This window comes from Furipterus horrens, unplaced genomic scaffold (assembly GCF_987537825.1).
Source record: "Furipterus horrens unplaced genomic scaffold, mFurHor1.1.pri manual_scaffold_3, whole genome shotgun sequence".
Classification (NCBI taxonomy): domain Eukaryota; kingdom Metazoa; phylum Chordata; class Mammalia; order Chiroptera; family Furipteridae; genus Furipterus; species Furipterus horrens.
Genome location: NW_028327173.1, coordinates 179,420,909 through 179,444,034, shown reverse-complemented (window position 1 = coordinate 179,444,034; position 23,126 = coordinate 179,420,909). Strand labels below are relative to the sequence as shown.

At 37.2% G+C, this 23,126-nt stretch overlaps 2 protein-coding genes across 2 annotated transcripts in view; both read right to left on the bottom strand.

Annotated features, from left to right (window-relative positions):
- Nucleotides 1-23,126, bottom strand: part of LRRC9 (leucine rich repeat containing 9) — a 91,721-nt gene that overhangs the window by 8,733 nt on the left and 59,862 nt on the right. The window contains exons 23-28 of the mRNA XM_090272065.1: nt 15,410-15,540; nt 13,174-13,282; nt 12,294-12,433; nt 7,412-7,548; nt 6,572-6,789; nt 4,325-4,393 (exon numbers count right to left, since the gene is read on the bottom strand). Coding sequence (XP_090128191.1) covers nt 4,325-4,393; nt 6,572-6,789; nt 7,412-7,548; nt 12,294-12,433; nt 13,174-13,282; nt 15,410-15,540 — 804 coding nt within the window. The remainder of the gene's footprint in view (nt 1-4,324; nt 4,394-6,571; nt 6,790-7,411; nt 7,549-12,293; nt 12,434-13,173; nt 13,283-15,409; nt 15,541-23,126) is intronic.
- On the bottom strand, nt 290-1,270 carry LOC150016857 (histone H3.3A-like). The gene has a single exon (XM_090272064.1). The coding sequence runs from the start codon at nt 1,203-1,205 to the stop codon at nt 795-797; it is 411 nt and encodes a 136-aa protein (XP_090128190.1). The 5' UTR covers nt 1,206-1,270; the 3' UTR covers nt 290-794.

The following is a 23,126-nucleotide window of genomic DNA, read 5'->3' as shown; positions in this document are numbered from 1 at the left end:
TTTCAAGGAACAGGGGTCCTCTCCTATGTAAGCTAATTCATAACTAGAAAAAGAGAAAAAACTCCCCAACTATTAATGTGATTTACATATTAGCAAATTAAAGAGAGAAACTGCATTACCAATAGTCAAAATCCAATGTCCATTCATGATAAAAATAGGTAGTAAACTGGAATTAGAAAGGAATTGCCTTAAAATGTTGAAAATTATTTACCCATAACCTAGAGAAAATGCCATGTTTAATAGTGACAACTTAGAAGCATTCTTTTTTTTTTTTTTATAGTTTATTTTAATAGCAAACTTACAGGAACAGCACAGAAGACAGACAACATTAAAAACATGTACTTGCATGTAGGACAACTCAGTTAGAAAAGTATAGCGAATGGATGGAATCTACTGTATGATAAAAATGCTACAAACACCATTTAGTTGCCATCAATAAGAAATTTACTTGTTTTAAAAAAAATCCAAATGCTGGCATTGTCCAGAAAAATTTAACAGGTTTATTTATATTGTTATAAAGTTGAACTGCTGAAACTTGTTCACTGAAACATCTTTACTTGCATTAATGCTTTATGTCCCCGCATTTATATTAAAAAAATTCACACACAAATGAAAATGGAAAAACTGCCAATACCTGATTTCTCTCCCCTATTTTCCACTTGCAATCATATACTTAGGTACCTTTTCACCCCATGGAAAAAAAAATATCTAACGTTCAGAACTACCAATAACAGGAAGAAGAGAATTTTTTTTTTTTTTTTAAAGAATGAAATGTTTCCCATCATAGTGGACTCTTAAGCACGTTCTCCACGTATGCGGCGTGCTAGCTGGATGTCTTTTGGCATAATTGTTACACGTTTGGCATGGATAGCACACAGGTTGGTGTCTTCAAAAAGGCCAACCAGATAGGCTTCACTTGCCTCCTGCAAAGCACCAATAGCTGCACTCTGGAAGCGCAGATCTGTTTTGAAGTCCTGAGCAATTTCTCGCACCAGACGCTGGAAGGGAAGTTTGCGAATCAGAAGTTCAGTGGACTTCTGATAACGTCTAATTTCACGGAGTGCCACAGTACCAGGCCTGTAACGATGAGGTTTCTTCACCCCTTCAGTAGAGGGCGCACTCTTGCGAGCGGCTTTGGTAGCCAGTTGCTTCCTCGGTGCTTTACCACCGGTGGATTTGCGGGCAGTCTGCTTTGTACGAGCCATGGTAGAGAGATCTCTTTAGTTACCCCTCTTTTCCTTCGGCTGGAGCTCTGTGAGCTGAAGGAGGCGCTGGCGTTAGAGAGCGACGGCGGCTGCGAACACCTTAGAAGCATTCTTTTTGAAATCAGTAACTTACTATGATTGCTTTTATTCAACACCGTACTACAGATGCTAGTCAGCACATTGGAAAGAAACACTTTACAGATAATATGATAGTCTACAGAGAAAATGTGACAAAATTTACAACCCATTAAAACTAAAAATAGAAAGTTCATCAAGGTTCCTGGATAAAGAGTAATATATAAAAATCAGAATGTTATACTCTAGCAACAAACAATTAGAAAACTTTGAAAAGATATTGTTTAAAACAGTTATTAAAACAGCAGACATGGGCAACAATGTGGTGATTATGGGGGGAGGGAGGTCCGTATAAGGGGACTAAACAGTAATGGGAAAAAATACAATTAAAAATAAAAATAATAAGACTTACGGCTAAGATGGAGGTGTAGACACACACACTGCATCTCCCTCCACAATTAAGAAGGAATACAACTACCTCAAAACTAGAAACCACCAGAAGTTCTAGAAAATCAAACTGCACGGAAGTCCAGTAAACAAAGATATAAAGAAGAAATACTCATCCAAACAGGTAGAAGGGGTGGAGCCAGGGCGGAGAGGACACGGTGTGGTGGTGGCAGCAATGGTGGCAGTGGCAATGGCAGGCCGGCGAAAAGTGCAGTCACACATTTTAAAAAGTTGGGAGGGACACCTGGGGAGTGCTCGCAGCACCAGACCAGACTGCACAGCCCACAGTCCCAGCGCCAGGGGAAATAAAGCCTCATTGCTTCTGACTGTGCAAACCAGTGGGGATTGGGGCAGAGGCAGTAACTGCCAGTCTCTCAGCAGAGCCCGCTTGTTTAAAGGACCCCCACGGTCCTAGAACGTCCACAGACTCACCCACTCTGGGAATGATGGCCAGGGCAGCAGCTAGAGGGGCGCCAGTCCAGTGCGGAAGTGGGAGAGGTGCCTGGAAAAGGGTCAAGTGGCATTGTTCCCTCTCGGACCCCTCCCCCATATACAGCAACACAACGTGGTGAAATAGGTCACCCTGTACTGATGAATTCCTAAGGCTCCGCCCCTTACAATGTAACAGGAGTGACAGTTCTACCTGGGACTCAGAGGCAAACAAACACAGGAGCCTGTCAGAATGAGGAGACAGAGAAGTATGGCCCAAAAGGGGGAACGGATCAAGGTTCCAGTGAGAGAACTATGTGACAAGGAGATAGCCAACCTAACAAATGAGGAGTTAGACAACCTAACAGATGCAGAATTCAAAACACTGGTGATAAAGATTCTCACAGGCTTGACAGATATGCTTAAGTATGGCAAATGCATAAGGAAAGTGAAGGCTGTGCTAAAGTGAAAGGAAAGAAAATTCACACAAGACCAATGGTGAAGGGAAGGAAACCAGGGTTCAAATCAATAATTTGGAGCTTCAGGAAGAAAAAAACAGTCAACCAGTGCAGAATGAGGAAGCAAGAATTGAAAAAAAATGAGGGAAACTTCCCAAATTTTGCATACAGGTCTGGGAAGCACGGAGGGTCCCAGATGAGCTGGACCCAGAGGGGACCACACCAGGACGCATTATGATTGAGATGCCAAAGGTGAAAGATAAAGAGAGAGTCCTAGGGGCAGCGAGAGAGAGGCAGAGAGTTGCCTACAGGGGATTGCCTATAGGACTATCAGCTGATTTCTCAGAGGACACTTCTCAGGCAGGAAGGGACTGGCAAGCAGTATTCAATGTGATGAAAGGCAACCTGCACCCAGGATTACTCTATCCAGCAAAGCTATCATTTGGAATGGAACAGCAGATGAAGTGCTTCCCAGAGAAGATAAAGCTAAAGGAATTCATCATTACCAAGCCATTATTATATGAAATGTCAAAGGGACTAACTTAAGAAAAAAAAGATCAAAACTATGAACTAAGGTGGGGGGTGGCATTGCTGGACGGAGGGGGGGTACTGGGCAGAGGGGAGCAAAGGGGAAAAAATGGAACTACTGTAACAACATAATCAATAAAATATACTTAAAAAAATAAAATTAAAAAATCACAAAAAGAAAAAATACAGCAGAATAAATTTAACTAAAGATTAAAACTTTGGGAGAAAATTATATATCTTTATCCAAAGACATAAAAATGTAGGAATATTTGTGTTTATGAATGGGAAGGCTTAATGCTATAAATATTAGGAAAGACTACTTACTGTATTTATTTTTTGGTGGAGATGGCTCTCTGATGTGTCACTACTGTACTCTCTCAACCTCTTTACTCCTCCACTGGGTAAGAAGAGTAACTTAATAAATCCGGAAAGATTAAACTGGGCATTTTTAGCTCCTGTCATTCCTTTTGGGAAAGATTATTGCTGGGAGAATGCTTTCTGCTCCCCCAGGAGATGCTCTCTTTCAATGTGGAAAGTCCTCACTCAAGTATTTTCTGCTACTGGGTGATCATGATTGCCTACTTCTGAAATCTGTTAGCAGGTCCACTTGGCTTTCTCACTAAGCTAAGCAAAGTATTTTCAGCTCTCCATCTGCCACTGTCATTTTCCTCAATTTGTTCAGTTGTTAGGCGAACAAGGGCATTTACTTATTACATCCCTTCAAAGTCTCCAACAGGAAAGGTGGCAAATTTCTCCCAAGAATAATTTATAAATTCAATGCAATTCTAATTAAAATATCAAGAATCTTAGAGAACTTGAGAAGCCAAGACAGCAAAAAAAGAAAAACAGAAGGTGGAAGAGGAGAGGTGCTTATTCTATCAGATATCAAGACAGTATAAAACTTTAGTTATTAACACAGTGTAATATTGTTATACAGGGATTGACAAATAGGCCAATGAATATAATGTAGAACCTTAAAACTGACCCTCATATATGATGATGGCACTTGATATTGAAATTAGTTGGAAGAAGACACTAGTCAATAAATTGTCTTGGATACTATCTATGAATAAATAAAACAAATAAAATTAAATAAAAACAAATTAAATCCTTTTCATTTTATATAAAAATAAAGTATATATAAATAAATTAACTACTAAATTAGAAATGTAACATACTCACCGGATTGCCATAAATTGTAAGCTCTCTGAGAGAAGAGATACCATCAAGTTTTTCCAGTTCTGCCATATCCTATTCAAAAGTTAGTAAGTTATTATTTGGTTAGATCCAACATCTTCAAATATATATTTGAGGCTAATTATATGTAAGTATTGGATTGAAGCTAGCTCATGACTGGATCCTGTGAAGTGAGCTTGCGTGGCAATATTCTGTATTGTTGATTAAAGACAGATCCATGTAATATTGGTAAATTTTCAGAAATTTTGTGAGATGGTGTTTTATCTCGAATTTGGCTTTGATAGAAGTTATACTGTGGGTATAGGTAAATGCTATTGATCAGGACTTTTTGTCCCTGGAAAGTCATCTGTTAAGCATTAACCGGTACACCAATGTTGTTACATTTTTAGTACATTGTCAGGATAAGCACTTATGTGGAGCCTTTAATTTAAGGCAAGAAATAGCAATTGACTATTTCCTGAAGTCATTTTTAGTCTCAGGTGATTACTGAGACATTCCCCCTTTTCTCTTTATTTTCATTTTTTGAATATCTTTGATGGTTAAATGGATTGATACTAGTAACACCAAGACCGCGATCCCCCATGATTTATCCTGGGGATTGTCCTTTAGCTATATTAAAATTTGATAATAAATAAGTTCAACTAGGCATTACCCTGTTTAAATTACTGGAGAGCAAGTTTCTGTATCAGTTGATCTGCTATTCATTCACTTCCTTTAGGGGATAAGAGGCGTGGGGAGGGAAGTGGGGCAGGGACAATCTTAGGGAAAAGCAGGTTACTTGGTCTAAACTTGTAAGTATGTTGGTAACTAGATGTCCTGCCAAAAAAAAAATGTTATTTACTAGAAGGAAGTTCCTTATTTATGAGATGCTCTTAGCAGGATTTCTCTGGTTCAGGAGTGCTTATAATAAATAGGCCTAGAATTATCAAACATGGCTCCCTGTAAAATATCACATAAACTCAAATATAAAATGGAGATATTTCATAAGCGGAACACTCCCTGTTGCATGGGATCATCTCACTTGGAGAGCTCTTATTTTATTCAAAGCCAGACACTATGTGTGAGATGTGGAAAGAAGAAACCCAAGAAGCCATGGGAATGTCCCAGACCCTGTATATCCTTGAAATTTTTACTAAAGTGTGATACTGGATAAGATGTCTGATTTGTGTAAGCCTGACTTGACAGTCCATTGTGTTACCTCAGTTGCTGTCACTGGAAAGATTTCCCATAGGAAAGCAATTTTCCTAATTTAGGAATGTGGATAAAGCTTTGGAAGAATCATTGGGTTTTGCATGCTTATCTCAGACTAATTTTGTTTAACCTTGATAAATAAATTGCATGCTGGGTTTTTTTCCCTCTGCATGTATATTTCTTAGTTCCTATGTTGTAGAAGATGTGCACTGCTCATGATTTCTTTCTAGCTTTGAACAGGCTTTTATATCAGCCCAGAAGAGGTTTTGAACTCAAGGAAGTAAAGCCACTGACAAATATTGATTGTACACCTATTATGTACCAGGCACTATGCTATATATACAAATGTGGGCAGGACAGACTCAGTCCCTGCCCTTGGGGGAAGTCTGTAGTTCAGTTTATCTTCAAGGTTGTCTTAAGAGATATGGGCAAAGTAGTAAAATTGGTAAAAGGAGGGCTAACGGATCATCAGGTTATATATACATTCAACCCTCTCATTTGTATACTATCTCAGGAGCAAGTCTGGGCAGAATCAGCTGGGGCAATGGCCTAATGGAAATACATTGAATTTTGAGCAGGTAAAACTAAGGCAGGATCCTAAGGAAGCCTTGAGTAGGGGAGAAATGGATTTTAAACCATTACCATGAATTGATTCAAATATCAGGTAGAACAAGTCCATATGTTAAGTTTAAAGGACCAGAGGAAGTCTGGGATTGAGATGCAGAAATAGCTTGGACCAAGAGTAATTAGGAACAAAAGAGATCTCTAAGAGAGGACTGCTGAGAAGGGCCTTAGAACATTTAGAACTAACCTTTTTTAGCAAGTGAATGCGTGTCAGTTGGTCAGGTTTATAAGTCTAGATGCAGAGTGGACATCTTTGCATCACAGATTATCTACATGCTTCTGCACCACAGTATTTACATGGAATATAAATGATAAGTAACACACTAGCAAAATTTTCATTGGTGTGTTTGGAAGCTTTATGTTCAGAAGAGTTAAGTAAGTCTTGTACATCTCATAGCAAAAACAAAATAACATTACCTGGATTTTATTATATCCTAGGAACAGTTTCTCTAGTTTCACCAAAGGTTGTAAGTTGTTCAGCTCTCGTAGTCTGTTTTCTTCCAGGTGAAGTGCCAACAGGGAGCTAGGTTTGGCAAAGGCACTGTCATTAAATGCTCTGATGCGGTTATGGTCTACTACCAATTCCTGAAGTACTAGTAAGTTGTCAAGCCCTTCAACTTGACTAATTTCATTACCTGAAAAAAGATAAGTTGTGATATATCAAGTGACTCCAAACATCCCAAATAAAAGGTTATCTATCTTCATTTAAAGATTTATTCATAAATTTATTTTTGAAAAAGTATTGAAAGGAACATATTTCCAAAGAGAAATAGGAATGTAATTTATAAGAAGGAAGCATTATCAAATAACATTTTATAAAATTTCCTCTTTATGTTTGAAAGATCAAGATGTGACATACATAATGTACTGAATTGACCCAATCTGTCTGTTCAGTTATTAAGTACTAAAATTATTGGTACTTGTGAATTACTCACTGGTTACTTTCTATTGTTTTTAAAATACAATATGATAAAAAGTAAATTACGATGTAATACTGCATATAGTCCTAGGACAATGCATTTTCTAAGGCTGTAGAATATTGCATTTTCCAGGGTAATATTCAATGGTCCTAGAATATTACATTTACATTATTTATGTAAATAACCCAAGAAAAACCCACTTGTGATTACTAAAATACTTTTGTCAGGGAATCTGTTTTAAGTAAATGTTGATGCTTATATTTGCTTATCAAAAAGGATGATAATCAAGTCAGTTTTTAATAACAAAGATTTATGCAACAGCAGTATTACTACTCACCCTGTAAAAAGAGATATTTTAAATTTCTTAGTCTGTTTAGTTGTAGCTGAATTAAATTACAAATTCCATTGTAGCCCAGATGAAGAACTTCTAAGCTGTGCATTATTGGAGGCAAGTTTTCATTGCTCATTATATCTCTGAAACACATATGTAAATTTCATCCCATAAACTTAATTTCATACCAGCTATATCATACAGAGACAGTCTGGTGTTTACTTACCATAACTGAAGTTAAAAAAAAAGATAAAAAGATGAATTTACTAATGTATCAGAATAAAACTGTAATAAGTTGTCTTAATATTTTATATAATAATCATTTTTTAGTCTTTAAAAATACTTTATATGGTAAAGTTCAGAAACAGTTACTTAAAATGAAAAGCAAGAGTGAGCGCAATTAGCCAAAAAACAGTCAAGAAAGAGAAAAAAGTTGTGCCCAGATTGGAAAGGAATAAATGAAACCGCCTTTATTCTAAGATGACATGATCTTATATTTAGAAAATTCTAAGGAATTTACCAAAATGAGTTCAGCAAAATCACAGGGTAAAAAAATTAATATACAAAATCAGTTTAATTTCTATATATCAGCAATAAACTAAGAATGAAATTAAGAGTTCTATTTACAGTAGTATAAAAAAAGAATGAAATACTTCAGAAAAATTTAACAGGAGAACTGCAAAATGTATACACAGAGAACTACAAAACCTTGCTGAGATAAATTAAAGATCTACATAAGTAAAGAAACATGCCATGCCTTTCCATTAGAAGATTCAGCATTACTGAGATGGCAGTTCTCCCCAAACTGATCAATAGATTCAATGCGATCTTTACCAAAAGCCCAGCAGGTCTCCCCCACACCCCAAGAAAATAACCATTTTATCTTATCAGTAGTGAGGAAAACTCTATCAGAGAAGGAAAACTCTGACTCCAAAAAACCTCTGCTGCCTTGCGGCATACCTCTTCAGGGGAAAGGCTAAGGGAGTAAACCCCGACAGAAAATCCGGAGCCGGAGTCCCTAAGGCGGTTTGACGTTGTAGTCAACACCGGCAACTCCTGCGGCGCATCTGAAGCCAAGCTGTATCGACTCCGTCTTTCCCTTGGACCCTTCAGCTGCGAAGAGAGGGGGGGTCTGCTGCATGGGCAACAGCAGACCCTCCATATCACCCTGCCCAGGCTCTGTAGCTTCAGCTTCACTGGAGAGGACACTCCAGCGTCATCGCAAGATGTCGATTCAACACGGGAGGAGACAGATACCGTGTCACTCCCGAGTCGGACTGCACAGCCATTCTCGGCAGTGCAGATAGACTCTTGAGAAGCTACACCATCGTCTCTCGAGACGGACGGCTGCCGACGACGAGTGAGGAAATTCAAAAAACCCAGAATATCCAGAATAATCCGTAAAAAGGTGAAATTGAAGGGCTTACAATCCCTGATTTCAAAATTTATTATAAAGCTGCAGTAATTAAATCAGCCTGGTACTGGTAAAAGGATAGATACATAGATCAATGTAATAGAGTCCAAAAATAAACTGTTAGATTTATCCTCAACTGCTTTTCAACAAAGATACCAACACAATTCAATGATGGAAAGGATAGTATTTTAAATGGTGCTGGGACAAATAAATAACCACATGCAAAAAAATGAATTTAGACCTCACAACATACATAAAAATTAACTCAAAGTGTTTCATAGTCCTAAATGTAAGAGAAAAACATAAAACTTTGAAGAAAACATGAGAAAAATCTTTGCGACCTTAGATTAGGCAAAGAGTTCTTAGGTACAACACCCAAATCACAATCTGTTAGAGGAAAAGTTGATAAATTGGACTTTATAATATTAAAATTTCTTTAAAAGACACAATTTAAGAAAATAAAAAGCCACACATTGAGAGAAAGTACTTGTAAATCATTTACAATATTTAATTGAGGGCTTATATCCAAAATGTTTAAAGAACTCAATAATAAAAAGTCAAACAAACTAATTAAAAAATAAGCAAAAGATTTGCCCTGGCCAGTGTGACTCAGTTGGTTGGGCATCATTCAGCAAAACCGGAAGGTTGTGGGTTCAATTACGGGTCAGGGCACATGCAGGAGGCAACCAGTAGATGTTTCTCTCTCATATCAATGTTTCTCTCCCTTTCTTTCTCCCTCCCTTCCCCTCTCTCTAGAATCAAAAGAAAAAAAATTTTTGAATAAAAAATAAGCAAAAGATTTAAACAGTTCACCAAAAAAGATATAATAATGGAGAATAAGCATATGAAAAGCTGCTCAAGAGCATTAGTCCTCAGGGAAATGCAAATTAAAACTATAGTGAGTTAGCACTTCAAAACCACTAGGGTGGCTGTAATAAAAAAGAGACAATAACAAATGTTTGGGAGAAATTAGAACACTTAAAAATATTGTTGTCAATGTAAAACGGTGCAACCACTTTGGAAAATAGTTCAGCAGTTTCTTAAAGAGTTAAATATTAAGCCCCCCTGACTGTTTTGGCTCAGTTGGTTGGGCATTGTCCCACAAACTGAAAGGTCATGGGTTTGATTCCCAGTCGGGACTCATGCCTGGGCTATGGGTTTGGTCCCTGGTTGGGGCATGTACAAGAGGCAACTGATTGATGCTTCTCTCTCATATCAATGTTTCTCTCCCTCTTTCTCCTTCCCTTTCTTTCTCGCTAAAAATACAATCTTAAAAAAAAAAAGTTAGACATTAAATTACTCTACAACCCATCAACTTCATTTCTAGGAGAAATTAAAACATAAGTGCACCCAAATATTTCTACACAAATGTTTATAGTGGCATTACTCATACTATCCCCAAAGTGGGGACAATCCAAATGTCCATCAACTAGTGAATGGATAAACATAGTGTTGCATATCTATACAAGGAAATACCCAATGGATTCAGCAATTTTAAAAAAAGTGAACTACTAATGACACGCTATAACATGGATGAATCCCCAAAACATTATGCTAAATATAAGAAGTCAGATGCAAAAGAACATATAGTATATGATTCCATTTATATTAAATGTCTAGAAAACACAACTGCATAGAAAGTGAATTAATGGTTTCCTGGAGCTACAGGTGGAAAAAGGAATTGACTGCAAATGAACCTGAAGGATCTTTTTAGAATGTGATGAAAATGTTCTAAAACTGCATTGTGGTAATAGTTGCACCACTCCATAAAAATTATACATTTAAATGAGTGAATATAGTATATAAACTGTACTTTAATAAAGCTGTTAAAAACAAATATGAATAGTCCCCAATAAAAATGTGTATAAATTAAATATTCATAGCAGCTTTAATCAAAACAGCCTCAAACTGGAGACAACCCAAATGTTCACCAACCATAAATGAATAAACAACTTGTCATGTAATCTATATAATGGAATGCTACTCAGCAATAAAGTGAATTACATTTGCAACAAAAGATAACTCTAAAAAGAATTATGCTAAGTGAAAGAAGTCAGACACAAAAGACTAATAACTATGTGATTTTAATCATATGAAATTCTAAAAAAAAGGCAAAATTTATAGTGATATAAAGCAGATAGATCAGTGGTTGTTGTCAGGGACTAGGGTCTGGGAGGAGGGGATTGCAAAGAGATATAAGGAAAGTTTTTGAAATGGGAATAGTTCATACCTTGATTGTGGGAATGGTTACATGACTGAATACATTTGTCAAAATTAATTAAACTTGTGGGTTTTATTATATGTACATTATATTTTAAGAAAAGTGATAAAAATGCAAGGAATACTCTTTATTGGGAAAAATGTATTAGAAGTATTCTGACTTGGATATTTATTTATTTATTTATTTGTGTTCTACCTAAAATGTGTAGGAAGGTGGGAGGTATGTTCTTATCTTCTTCATAATGTATCTTTTCCATTGATGCTGGGGCATTAAGCAACCAAATAAATAATTTAGAAACAAAAACAAAAATGTTAAAAGAAACCTAAATCCATGCTCCTAATTTAGGGGTTCTTTCATGGGGTGATGAAAATGTTATGAAATTAGATGGTTGTAATGGTCACACAACTTTAAGATATACAAAAATAATCACTGAATTCTAAATAGAGGGTGAATGTTATGGTATGTGGATTGTGTCTAAATTTTAAGAATAGAATATCATTAAACATGTAACATACAAAGAAACTGGTGACTCTCAAACCAGAGTAGGAAATAATTAGCAGCAAAGAACAAATGTAATTAAATCTTGAATTAGGGAGTCTCTGAGTCAGAGTCAACAGTATTAGCGTACCTACAAGTCAGGAAGTGATATTTCCCAAGCTCAACGCAAATGCTTCTGAGATCAAAGGAAAAAGATATTCAGTACCAAACACCAGGAAGTGAGAAAATATAGCTAGACAGCTAGCAAAAAATTTAGGAAATTACTATCATCAGTTAATTTAGTTAATTGCGTTAGATCATAACTCCGGAGTATCCACGCACGCAAAAACAGAGGAGGAAGAGGAAGTGGGTGGGGGCTACTTGCATTAGTATAAAACCTGCTTCCTTGGTTTATTTGGGTGTGCATACCTTTGCTGTGCACCCAGATCTGCAGACCTGTGAATAAACAAAACCTTGTCTACTGCTGAAGTCCTGTGTCTTTGTGTTTTTATTTTGAGTGTTTCTCACAATTATATGTTTTCAAACTTTTATGTTCTTTATAATATGGATGTGAAATGGTGGAAGCAGGGAAAAAGCAATGACAAAGGAGTATTTTGAGTATCTTTTAATTTGTGATGATCATCTTTGGCATGTAACTATTAAATATGTATTAAAATAAGCTAAATGTATGTTATTGACATTATTAATGTGACTTACTGCTTTTGAAATTTCCAACCAAAATTATTTATAATTGTAAAAAATAAAAAGAACAGTACTTGTTTATTTTTGAAGTTCCTTGCTGCCCATAGCCACTTGAAGGCACCTTCTGGTAGAGTAGCTGTCTGTTGGTCAGGTGATTCTGAGGCTTTAGTCTGGGTATGATGGATTCAATATGATTGTAGTTGAGGCATAAGACCTACCGAAAAGAATACTTTATTAATCAGGCTTTAAAAAAATAAATGTTGCTATGTATCTATCTATCTATCTATCTATCTATCTATCTATCTATCTATCTGTCTTTCTGTTTATCTGTATCTTTGATTTGAGGTTTTGAACATCTTAGAGTCTATTAAAATGGTTGGACTGTACAGCATAATTTAATAATATCAGTACTAAAATGACAAATTTTTATATTGCAAATTGTCTGGATTTGGCTTTGAATTTTTTTTTTTTTTTAAATTATCTGACATGCTGGGGAATGACAACATTTTAAACAAAACAATGGAGACTCTAGAAAGCTGCTTAACTTTCAACCTGCATGACTTCTCCAAGTCTGATTTAGATGAAATTACTCTAGTTGGAGAGAGTGCTTTTTCCCTATGTTTAAAAGACTGTAGGAGATAGTTCAGTCAAGCTATAGGACAGGAGGCAATGAGGCTGCTTTGAGAACTGCAGTATCCTCCAGCTTCATACCATACCCACTCACTATAGGGGCAGCCTTTTACCTTGTCTCCTATGCTGAGTCTCATTTCCTGCTTAAGACAATCACATAAAACTGAGGTCCACCAAAATAACTTTGGAAAGTTATACTTTCTCTTGTTTGGTGAAACAAATTTAGGAATATTTTTTCTTTAATAACATGGAAATACATTTTAATCCAAAGTAAAGAAGAATATGGCTTGCATTGAAAACTTTGAAAGAAAATTTGTGACTCACCTTTACATTAGGCAAATAGATCAACCCACTGAATGAGGTAAGATTATTGTTCTGTAGATTCACATTACATACATTTTTAAATTGGTCAACTGGAATCAAATCCACAGTTCTGAATTTAGACAAAGGAATACAGTTTTAATCTTAATAGGAAAGTTATATAAGTGAATCCCTCATGTACAAGACCAAAAGCATTTTTTTTTTAAAAAAAAACAACCTCATCTGACAAATGTGAAAAACAATTGCCTTCATGTAAAATGTATGGGTCAAATGATCAGATAAATACATTTTTTGGAGGAGCACATATGTAAGAAAATGACAGAATTTACTTCAAAAAATGTAAAGTACCACATTAACATAATACTATCATGAAAAAACTTTAAAAAATAAATATCTTCTATTTCTTTGTAAGTTCACATATTCATGAAATCATAGTTAAGTTGATATGGTAAATCATAAGTTTTCACGTTGTAAACTGCAGAGTATATATTTGAAATATATATTTCTGAAGTGGCAGGAAGTGATTAGGAATGGGAACAAAAAGGAGAAAGCAAGTAAAATCTTCGAAAACAGGGGTTTCTGCAGGAGCTCCTGAAATCTTTTATTGCATTCCACTCTTAAGGATGTTTTGGTAATTAAACAGAATGCTTGATTCCTAGTCTATAGCTTTACAACTGTTCCACCTTCTTTTGAGCCATAATAGAGAAGGGCATAAACAAATTCTAAATCCTGAAATTACAATTATGACATACTTGTATGCATTAATAAGTCATTCACTCATTCAATATATTTTCATTAGTATTTCCTAAGTACAGACAATATGTTAGAAAAGGAGTAGGATCCAGAAAAAATGAAAATGACAAAAGCAAAATTGCTATAATAGAGTTAGGTCTAATGGCATTTTAGGGAAAGAAAAACCTATTTGGGGGAGTCCAGGATTACTTTGCAGGGGAGAAAGATTTTAAAATGAGGCTTGGAGAATTTATAGGCATTTGTTAGGTAAATTAGAACAGTGTTCTAGTCAGTGGAACAGGCATAAGCAAAAGCAGAAACATGAAATAACGTCTTATAATTGAGATTGAAGAACTAGAATATTTTAGAATTTCTAGAGTATAAACAGTTATGGGGCAACAGAGGTAAGGATTATGAGAGATAAAAATAGGTAATTAAAGGGTTTTCTTTGCTGTACAAAGGAACTTTAAGTATTTTATTTATTGACGTGTGAGCAAACATTGAAAGGTTGCTTCCTGCACATCCCCAATCGGGGACCTGGCCCGCAATCCAGGCATGTGCCCTGACCAGGAATCAATCTGGCATCCCTTGGTCTTTGGGATGATACCCAATCCACTGAGCCACACCAATCAGGGTAGTAAAGGGGATTTTAAATTTTATTATGTAGACAATGGAAAACCACTGAACAATGTTGACAAGGGAAGTATTCTGATAAAACTTGCATCTTAGAAGGCAGTGGGTAATAGATGGACCTGCAGGGAAGGTTATATATGACAACAAAAAGATTAAGAAGCTTTCTAAAATAGTTCATTTCCCAACCTAGGTCAATGGCAGTGACTATGGTAAGAAGTGAGGAATCATGAGACATACTTAAAACATAGACTATAGAGAATATGGTGATTAATTAAAAATGGAGGACAAAGGAGAGGGAGAAATAACTCTTAGATTTTTGATTTGGGCAACAATAGGTGGATGTTGTTTTATAATCAATTGAGAAAGCAATTGATTATTCAAGTGAGAAGCCTAGGTTTGGGCTAAATTTGGGGGTCATTATCTTAAGTTAAAACTATGGCTAAAAATGCCTACCTGTGATGAGTGCAGAGTAAGAAAAATAGAGGCTTTAAAATGATTTATTAACCTGGAGGACAGTGATGACTTTCACGAGAATAGCATCCATCAGAAGAATGAAGCCAGATTACATTAATAAGACTGATTCAATGTGAGGAGCAAACCTAGTATACTCTACTTTTTAAAAGCTTGGTTACAAAAGAGAAATACAAGGTCTTAGAAAGAGATCAATGACATTTTGAACCATAGTGTGGGATGATAAAAATTATTAGAGTATTTCAAGGGTGGTAAAGTTAGCATGAGATTTTGAAGTAGGGTTAGTAATTTTCTGAATTATCAGCTATTTTTGGATAAGATGTATAAATTACAAACCTTAGAAAAATGATAATAATTATGTATTTAATTATAATATCAAAAAAATGTAATAAAATGATTGTACCTGATTGATGATGAAGTCCAGTTTAGTTCTTGCATTTGGGTAAAGTTTGAATGTCCTTGTCGTTCTGCGATCATGTCAGAAGTTAGTCTGCCACCAAACAAATCTTTTGCACACTCAGTCTCTGTTGGATCCTATATATGAGGACATTTAGAAAGTGATGTCTTCTCTTACAGATGACTAAATGACATTAATCCGTTGGATCCAGGTCAAAATAGGGTGGACTCATTTCTTTATATTCCTCCTACTAAGTACAACTAAACCCTCTGCACATTATATATATAATAAATACAAGGAGACTGAAAGGTACAGAGAAGGAAACAGACCATCCCTATACGGATCTTGGGACCTGAAAAATGACATTATGGTGAGTTCCCTGGTATGTTATTGTTATTTATAATAAGAAACATATATTTTGTCTTCATCCAATGTTCCTGGGCTGGCCATATGGTCATTCAGGCAGGAGGGCAATGGAAACCTGGCTTATTAAAGGGATGCCCATATGGGGCATGGCCCTATGGAAATTTGAGGGGTACATTAAAGTAGACCATGTTGATGCCCATCAGAATTCCCTGCCAGGTTTGGAAGGTGATTGGAATTGACAAGCAGATATCCTCCCATGTTTAGTTAAGCTGACCACAGTGGTCTATGGAATAGGTGGACATTGAGGGTCTACAGCAATGTATAAATGGGTTGAATCTAGACATATTCCTCTTGTACCCTCCGAGACACAAAATACCAATAATACTGTTCTGTCTGCCAGCAAAACAGAGACTACAGATGGTCAAGTGGCAGATTCCCCTGGGGAGAAGGCCCTGAACATAGCTGGCAAGTCCTCAGTGTGTACAAATGGGATTTGACAGGAATAAATACTGACTGTGTACTGGGTTTTCCTTACCTAGTGGTAAGAGCAAATATTCAAAGTGTTATAAAATAACTGGAACAGAAGGAATTATAGCAATTTGGATGGCTGACTGTTATTCCAGCAAACCAAGGAATACACTTGTCAGCCCATAATAACATCCAGCGATGGGCAAAAGATATCCCTCTAAGAGACATAGTTTGATAAAGAATTAGAATGGGCAATTAAAACACTTGTTGTCTAAAACAGGGGGAAATAAAAGCATGAAGGGTTGGCTTATCCACCTTCATGAGTACTCACACTCAATGTGAATAGGAGTGGGGCTAAAGGTAAGTTCTCACTCGATAGATTTTTCTGGTGGATCTGTGGAAGTGGGGTTGGGGAAGGATGCTGGCTGGCATGACTATGCAATTCTAGCTAAGAGAGGATAATGTTGGTATAATCACTTTTTTCCCTCTTCCCCTCATCACCTCAACTTTTATTTCTTACCTGATGCAGTGATCACAAGACCACAGGTGCAACAAGTGCTGAAAGGATTATTTCTAAGCAATGAAATTATAATTACGTTTTTGAACCTTATGTCAGAATTCCTAAGGGCCTGATGAGGGTGGGTTTTCTCTTTATCTCATCTGGCAAAATTGAGGTTAACAGTGAATATAGCTATATTTTCTGGTGGCAAAAATAGCCCTATATAACCTTGCCCTGTATGAGCAGGAGTGGACTGATGGGGAGGTACTCTGCTCTAGATCAGCACAGTATCCAAACTTATTGTCCCTTCCAAAGGTGGAAAAGTTTGGGTATGAATAGAGAGGATAAATAGTAGTTATAGGTAAAGAAATTAATAAATAGCTTATATAATGAGAAAAATCTAGTATTACATTAATACTCAAAGGGGCTCTGAGCAAGAGATGATATTGTCTCTTAGTTCAATTACATCAAATGTATGGAAGGGAGAAGCTATGTTTTCCAAGATCACTTTTGCTAAGAGAAACTGACAAGGTCTCCAGTGGAAGCCTGCAAATCTGATTGCCCTCACCCTGGGAGACATTTTTATATGATTATGGACTGGATAATGACAGAATGGAATTGTAGCAATAATGCTAGTATCTTTTGAATTTTATGATCATTTTGCTGTAAATGATCTATGTTCAAAGACAGATCCTTTGGGGTGGACTGTCATACTGTGATTTATAATAAGAAATTCATATTTGGTCTTCATCCACTGTTCACAGCACATACCTCCTAAAACCCTTGTAATTTCTTATATAAAAGCCATAAGGGCATCTTTTGTTATAATAATTGGTCTTTTGTCATAAGTTCCTGAAATAGCTCCAGAGCCATAAAGGTAAAAGGAGTGTCTTGCTGTTCATAACAAGCTCTTTTCAATTATACCTGAGTTTATGTTAATGAGGTGACTTTTGGAAAGCCCCCAAGGGTGAGAGCTGGTTGCCAGGGGAACCAACCATGATTAGAGGGTTGGAATTTTTAGTCCTATCTCTTGACTTCTAGGGAGGGGAGGAGGATACAGGTTGAATTGGTCAACAATGGCCAGTGATTTAATCAAGCATGTCCACACAGTGGAGCCTCCATAAAAACCCAAAGGAGGGGGTTCTGAGAACCTCTGGGTTGGCAAACATGAGAAGTTGCCAGGAGAATGGTGTGCTCAGAGACAGCATGGAAACTTCATCCCCTTCCTATACTTTGCTCTATGTGTCTTGTCTATCAGGCTGTTCCTGAGTTACATCCTTTTAAATAAGCCAGTAATCTAGTAAGTAGATGTTTTCCTGAGTTCTATGAATGGCTTTAGCAAATTAATTCAACCTAAGCCGAGGAACCTCCTATTTATAGTCAGTTAGTCAGAAGCACAGGTACAACTTGTGACAGGCATCTGAAGTGGAAGATGGGGCAGTATTGTGGGACCCAGCCCTTAGCCCATGGGATCTGATGCTATCTCCAAGTAGATAGTGTTAGAATCCAGTTGAATTCTTGGATACCCAACTGGTTTTGGAGAATTGCTTGATTGGTGTCAGAAGTGTTGTGAGTGTGATAGTAGTGTAAGAGTAAAGGAAGCATACAGAAGCAACTTTTTCCTTTAGATCTGGCTTTTCTTTCTGTCTCATATATACTGAACTAGGTGCTGGAGAAGCCAGAAATCCAAAAAAAGAAATAAGAGGAAAAATATCTACAAAAAGCCTTCTCTCTGTGATCAAAAGAGTGGGAAATGGGAAGCCAATTAAGCAGAATTTTTGTCTACAATAATGGGCTTACTCCACCAAGCACTATGAAATGAATCATGGCACCAAAAAGAATGGGAGCATGGACTTCCACCCTTGCCCAGCAACCCCCTCCATCATACCCCTACTGAACAAGAAGCCTGGACCGTCATTCTCTCCCAACAGTAATGCACCCAGACACACTAGGGGCCACATGAGGAATCTGTTCCACTTCCACTTAGTAATAATAATGTGACTGTGGAGCACTAACAAGACACTTCTGCCTTTCTCAGTTGGGATGAGTCAGTGGAAGCCTATGAGGAGTGTGAACTCCTACCCTAGCCTAGCAGTTGAAGCACACACCTCCACATTATTCACAGAGGCCAAGTCGGGGAACTTGAACTTCTCTTTACCACCTGACAGCCACAAAGTGGTGCCTCATCTCCTCACTGGCAGTGTTCAAGGGAAGGCTTGCTAAAATAGAAGATTTAAATAAGAGCCACAGTTTCTAAAATAATACCCGAATTGTCTACAATATGATAGAAAAAATCTAACATACCAAGAAACAGGAAAATCTCAACTTTAATGTGAAAAGACAAAAAATATCAACACTGAAATGACACAGATGTTGCATTTATCTGACAAGGATTTCAAAGCAGCCACCCAGGAATGTTTCAATGAGCAATTATGAACATGTTTAAAACAAATAAATAAATAGAAACTCCCAGAAAAAAAAGTATCAGCACAAAATATAAGATATAAAGAAATACCAAATGGAAATTATAGAATTGAAAAATACTTTAACCAAATAAACACAATGGACTGGCTTAACCACTGAATAGACAGAACAGAGGAAAGAATCAGTGAACTTAAATATAAAACAATAGAAATTACTCAACCTGAACAAAAAAGAGAGAAAGAAAACAGACTTTAAAACAAATGAGCTTCACCTTTCCATGAGAGACCACATTCTGAACATGTAGGACCATAACAGAAGATTCCTGGAATGAGAGGAGAAATAGAGTGGGGTTGAAAAAGTATTGGAAGAAATAATGGCTGAAATATCTCCAAATTTAGAAAAAGCCTAAATCTACAGCTTCAAGAGGCTGAGCAAACCCCAAAAGAGGAACCCCTTCACCCCAAGTCCATGTCAGGACATATAATCATAATCAAATTTCTGAAAACTGAAGAAAAAAGTCTTGGAAGCAGCAAGAGAGAAACAAAATCTTACCTATACAAGGAAACAGTTTGAACTATAACAGCTTTCTCATCAGAAACCATGGAAACCAGAGACTATTGTGGTTCTCATTCAGAGAATGTTGTGTCACATTCATCTGGTTGAAAAGAATCGTCAGCCCAGAATCCTATCTATGTCTACAGAAAATATCATTCAGTAATGAAGGAGAAATGAAGACATTGTTCTATTAAGGAAACTAAGCAAATTTGTCTACAGCAGACCTAACCTAAAAGAGTAGCTAAAGAAAGTTCTTGATACAAGAAAAAGAAAAAAGAAGGACTCTTAGAATACCAGGAAAGAAGAAAGCGTCTTGGGAAGATATAAATAAAATAGATTTTCCTTTTACTCTTGAGTTTTCTGAATTATATGTAGTCAATTGAAATAAAAAAGCATAATATTGTCTGATCTGACTTTCAATATATAGAGAGGAAATATTTAAGGCAATAAGAGAGGAGAAATAAATTTAAAAGCAAGTAAAGTTCCTAATACTTCACTCAAATTGGTAAAAATGTCAACATTAGTAGACTGTAATAAGTTATATATGGGGGGGACCCCAAAAACCTTGTAATTCTCTTCTGGAGGTGGGCCCCTTGTAGTACAGGTTTCCCTCACTAGGTGAGTATTCTAGGAACTCATCTGTAGCAGTGTACCAGCTGGCATTGTGAGAGACTGCATTTGACTTCAGTGAATTTTTTTGAAGACTCTTTCAATGTATTTGCTCATTTCATGATGGGTGATTTAAGAGCACACCTGCCCATACCATGCTGAGTGTTCAGTAGTTTTTGATCAAAAATGGCATCACCCCCATGCCTCACCCTCCTTATTCACCTGATCTCACCCAGAGTGACTTATTTGTGTTTCCCTGAGTGACAAAAGTCCTCAAAGGGAAATATTTTGCCAACATGGAAGAGGTGAAACAAAAAACAATGGCAGCAGCACTAATAGGCACCAAAATAGACAAGTTCAAAAACTGTTATGAGCAGTGGAAAAAAGTCTTGATAGGTGTGTTGCATTAAATAAAGAGTAATTTGAAAGTGACTGAAGTTTAGACATGTAAGAGTAAATACACAATTTTTTATAGATAAATTCCATTTTTGGGCTCCCCTGTCATGTGAAATATAATGCCTAGAGCAACCAGTAAAAAATATATATGAAGAGATATACTAAAAAACAAAACGCAATTTTATAAAATGTTCAAGTAGTTCACAAGAAGTTTTACCTTTCTGAAAAAGAAAAAAGAAGAAAGAGAAATAGAAGAAACAAGGAGAAAACACAAAAAATAAAATGACAGACTACAGCACTCATATGATTAATTACTTGAAATAGAAATGGTCTATGCTCATCATTTTAAAGATAAAAATTGGCAATGGAGAAAAGAAGATGACCCAATTGTATAATGCCAACGAGAAACTAATTTCAAATATAATGATATATGCAGGTTGAAAGAAGGATGGCAAAAGATATACCACACACACGTTAATCAAAAGAAAACAGGAATGGCTATAATAATATCTGATAAAATAGACCTCAATGCAAAAGAAATTATCAGGGACAGAGAGAAACATTACATACTAATGAAAGGGTCAATCTACTAAGAAGACACACAATCCAAAAGGTGTATGTATGCACCAAACAAGAGAGCTACAAAGTAAGTGAAGCTGCAATCTCTAGTTGTTCTATCAAAGATTAATGTAGGTGTTGCTATGAAGGTATTTTGCAAGTCCAATTAAAGTTCCTAATTTGTCGACTTTCAATAAGGAGATCATCTTGAATAAATTGGGCAGGCCTGATTCAAGCAACTAAAAGGACTTTAAAGCACAGCTGAGACTTTCCTGAAAGACAGAAGAAATCCATCTATAGATGGCAGCTTTGGTCCATGACTATGAGCTGCCCATAATCTTCTTTTCCTGATGGCCTGCCCATTAGATTTCAGACTTGCTTAGGCAGTCTCCACAATTGTTAGGTATTTCTTGTAACAAATCTCTTAATATACATATACGCATACATATCCTACTAGTTATGAATTTCTGGTTGAACCCTGAATGATACAATCTTAAAATAAGTTTAAAAAACATTAACTCAGCCTTAGGAATAGTATTACTTGTGTATCTCTCATAATCATAAAAATAACTTTTGCTTAGTGTTTTTCTAAATCAGAGATCAGCAATCTTTTTCAGTACTTTTCTTGTGAAAATAATATTTTAAAAATAGAAGTACTATGTAGAAAGAGTCTATGTCCTCCCTTGGTTGCCACTCCCCCTCCAGAGAAAGCAATGTGGTGATATGTCCAGAGAGCCCTGGACAGAAAGGCTCAACTGCCCAGGCTTTACCATTAAAGAGTTATGACATTTGGAATAACTCATATAAGTTCTCTGGAGTTCTTTGTGCTCATCTATCAAATAAAAGATTTGGTCTAGGACTTCCGGCCAAGATGGAGGCTTAGACGGACACGCTAGGTCTCCCTCTACAACTATAGTGGAATACAACTACTTCAAAACAAAGGATAACTAGAAATTCCAGAAAATAAAGCTACACGGAAGCCCAACATATGAAGTTATAAACCAGCGGTGCCATTTGGGCAGGTAAGAGTTAAAGAAGGCAAAGCTGTTTGCGGAGCGGCTGGGCGGGGCGGCGAAAAATCCTGGAGGCAATCAAGCCCCTGGCGTGCGCGACTCCAATCAAGCCCCTGGCGTGCCCGACTCCGGTGCTGGGGAGCAGCCGCAGCATCGCCTTGAACAGTGAGGCCCAGGGGGGGCGGGAGGACGGATCCCGGTCTCCTAGCTGAATAACTGTGTGAATCCATCTTGGACCCCCGCCCCCACAGAAAGCACCACAGGGCTGCGAAATAGGTCGCGGACAGGCAGGCGACTCCGATCAAGCCCCTGGCGTGCCCGACTCCGGCGCTGGGGAGCAGCCGCAGCATCGCCTTGAACAGTGAGGCCCAGGGGGGCGGGAGGACGGATCCCGGTCTCCTAGCTGAATAACTGTGTGAATCCATCTTGGACCCCCACCCCCACAGAAAGCACCACAGGGCTGCGAAATAGGTCGCGGACAGGCAGGCGCCGGCGGTCGCTGATTTGTGACGCGTACGCAGGCACTGCCCCCTGCCCCCGACAGCCGGCCCAGGAAAACAAAACGCATCTGTCAAAATGTGGCAGACAAATATAGAGATCCCGGTGGCACAACTCACCAGACAGCAGATAGAGAACCTGACAGATGAACAGATAAGAAACCTGTCAGAGGCTCAGTTCTGGGCCATTGTTATCAGGTGGCTTACAGAATTCACAAAAGAGCAGGAAAAAGATATGAAAGAAGCGAAAAACTTTCATAACGAAAGGAACAAAACCACATACGAGACAGATGGTGAGGAATCCAGAGTCCATTTCAACAAACTGGAATATGGAGAAG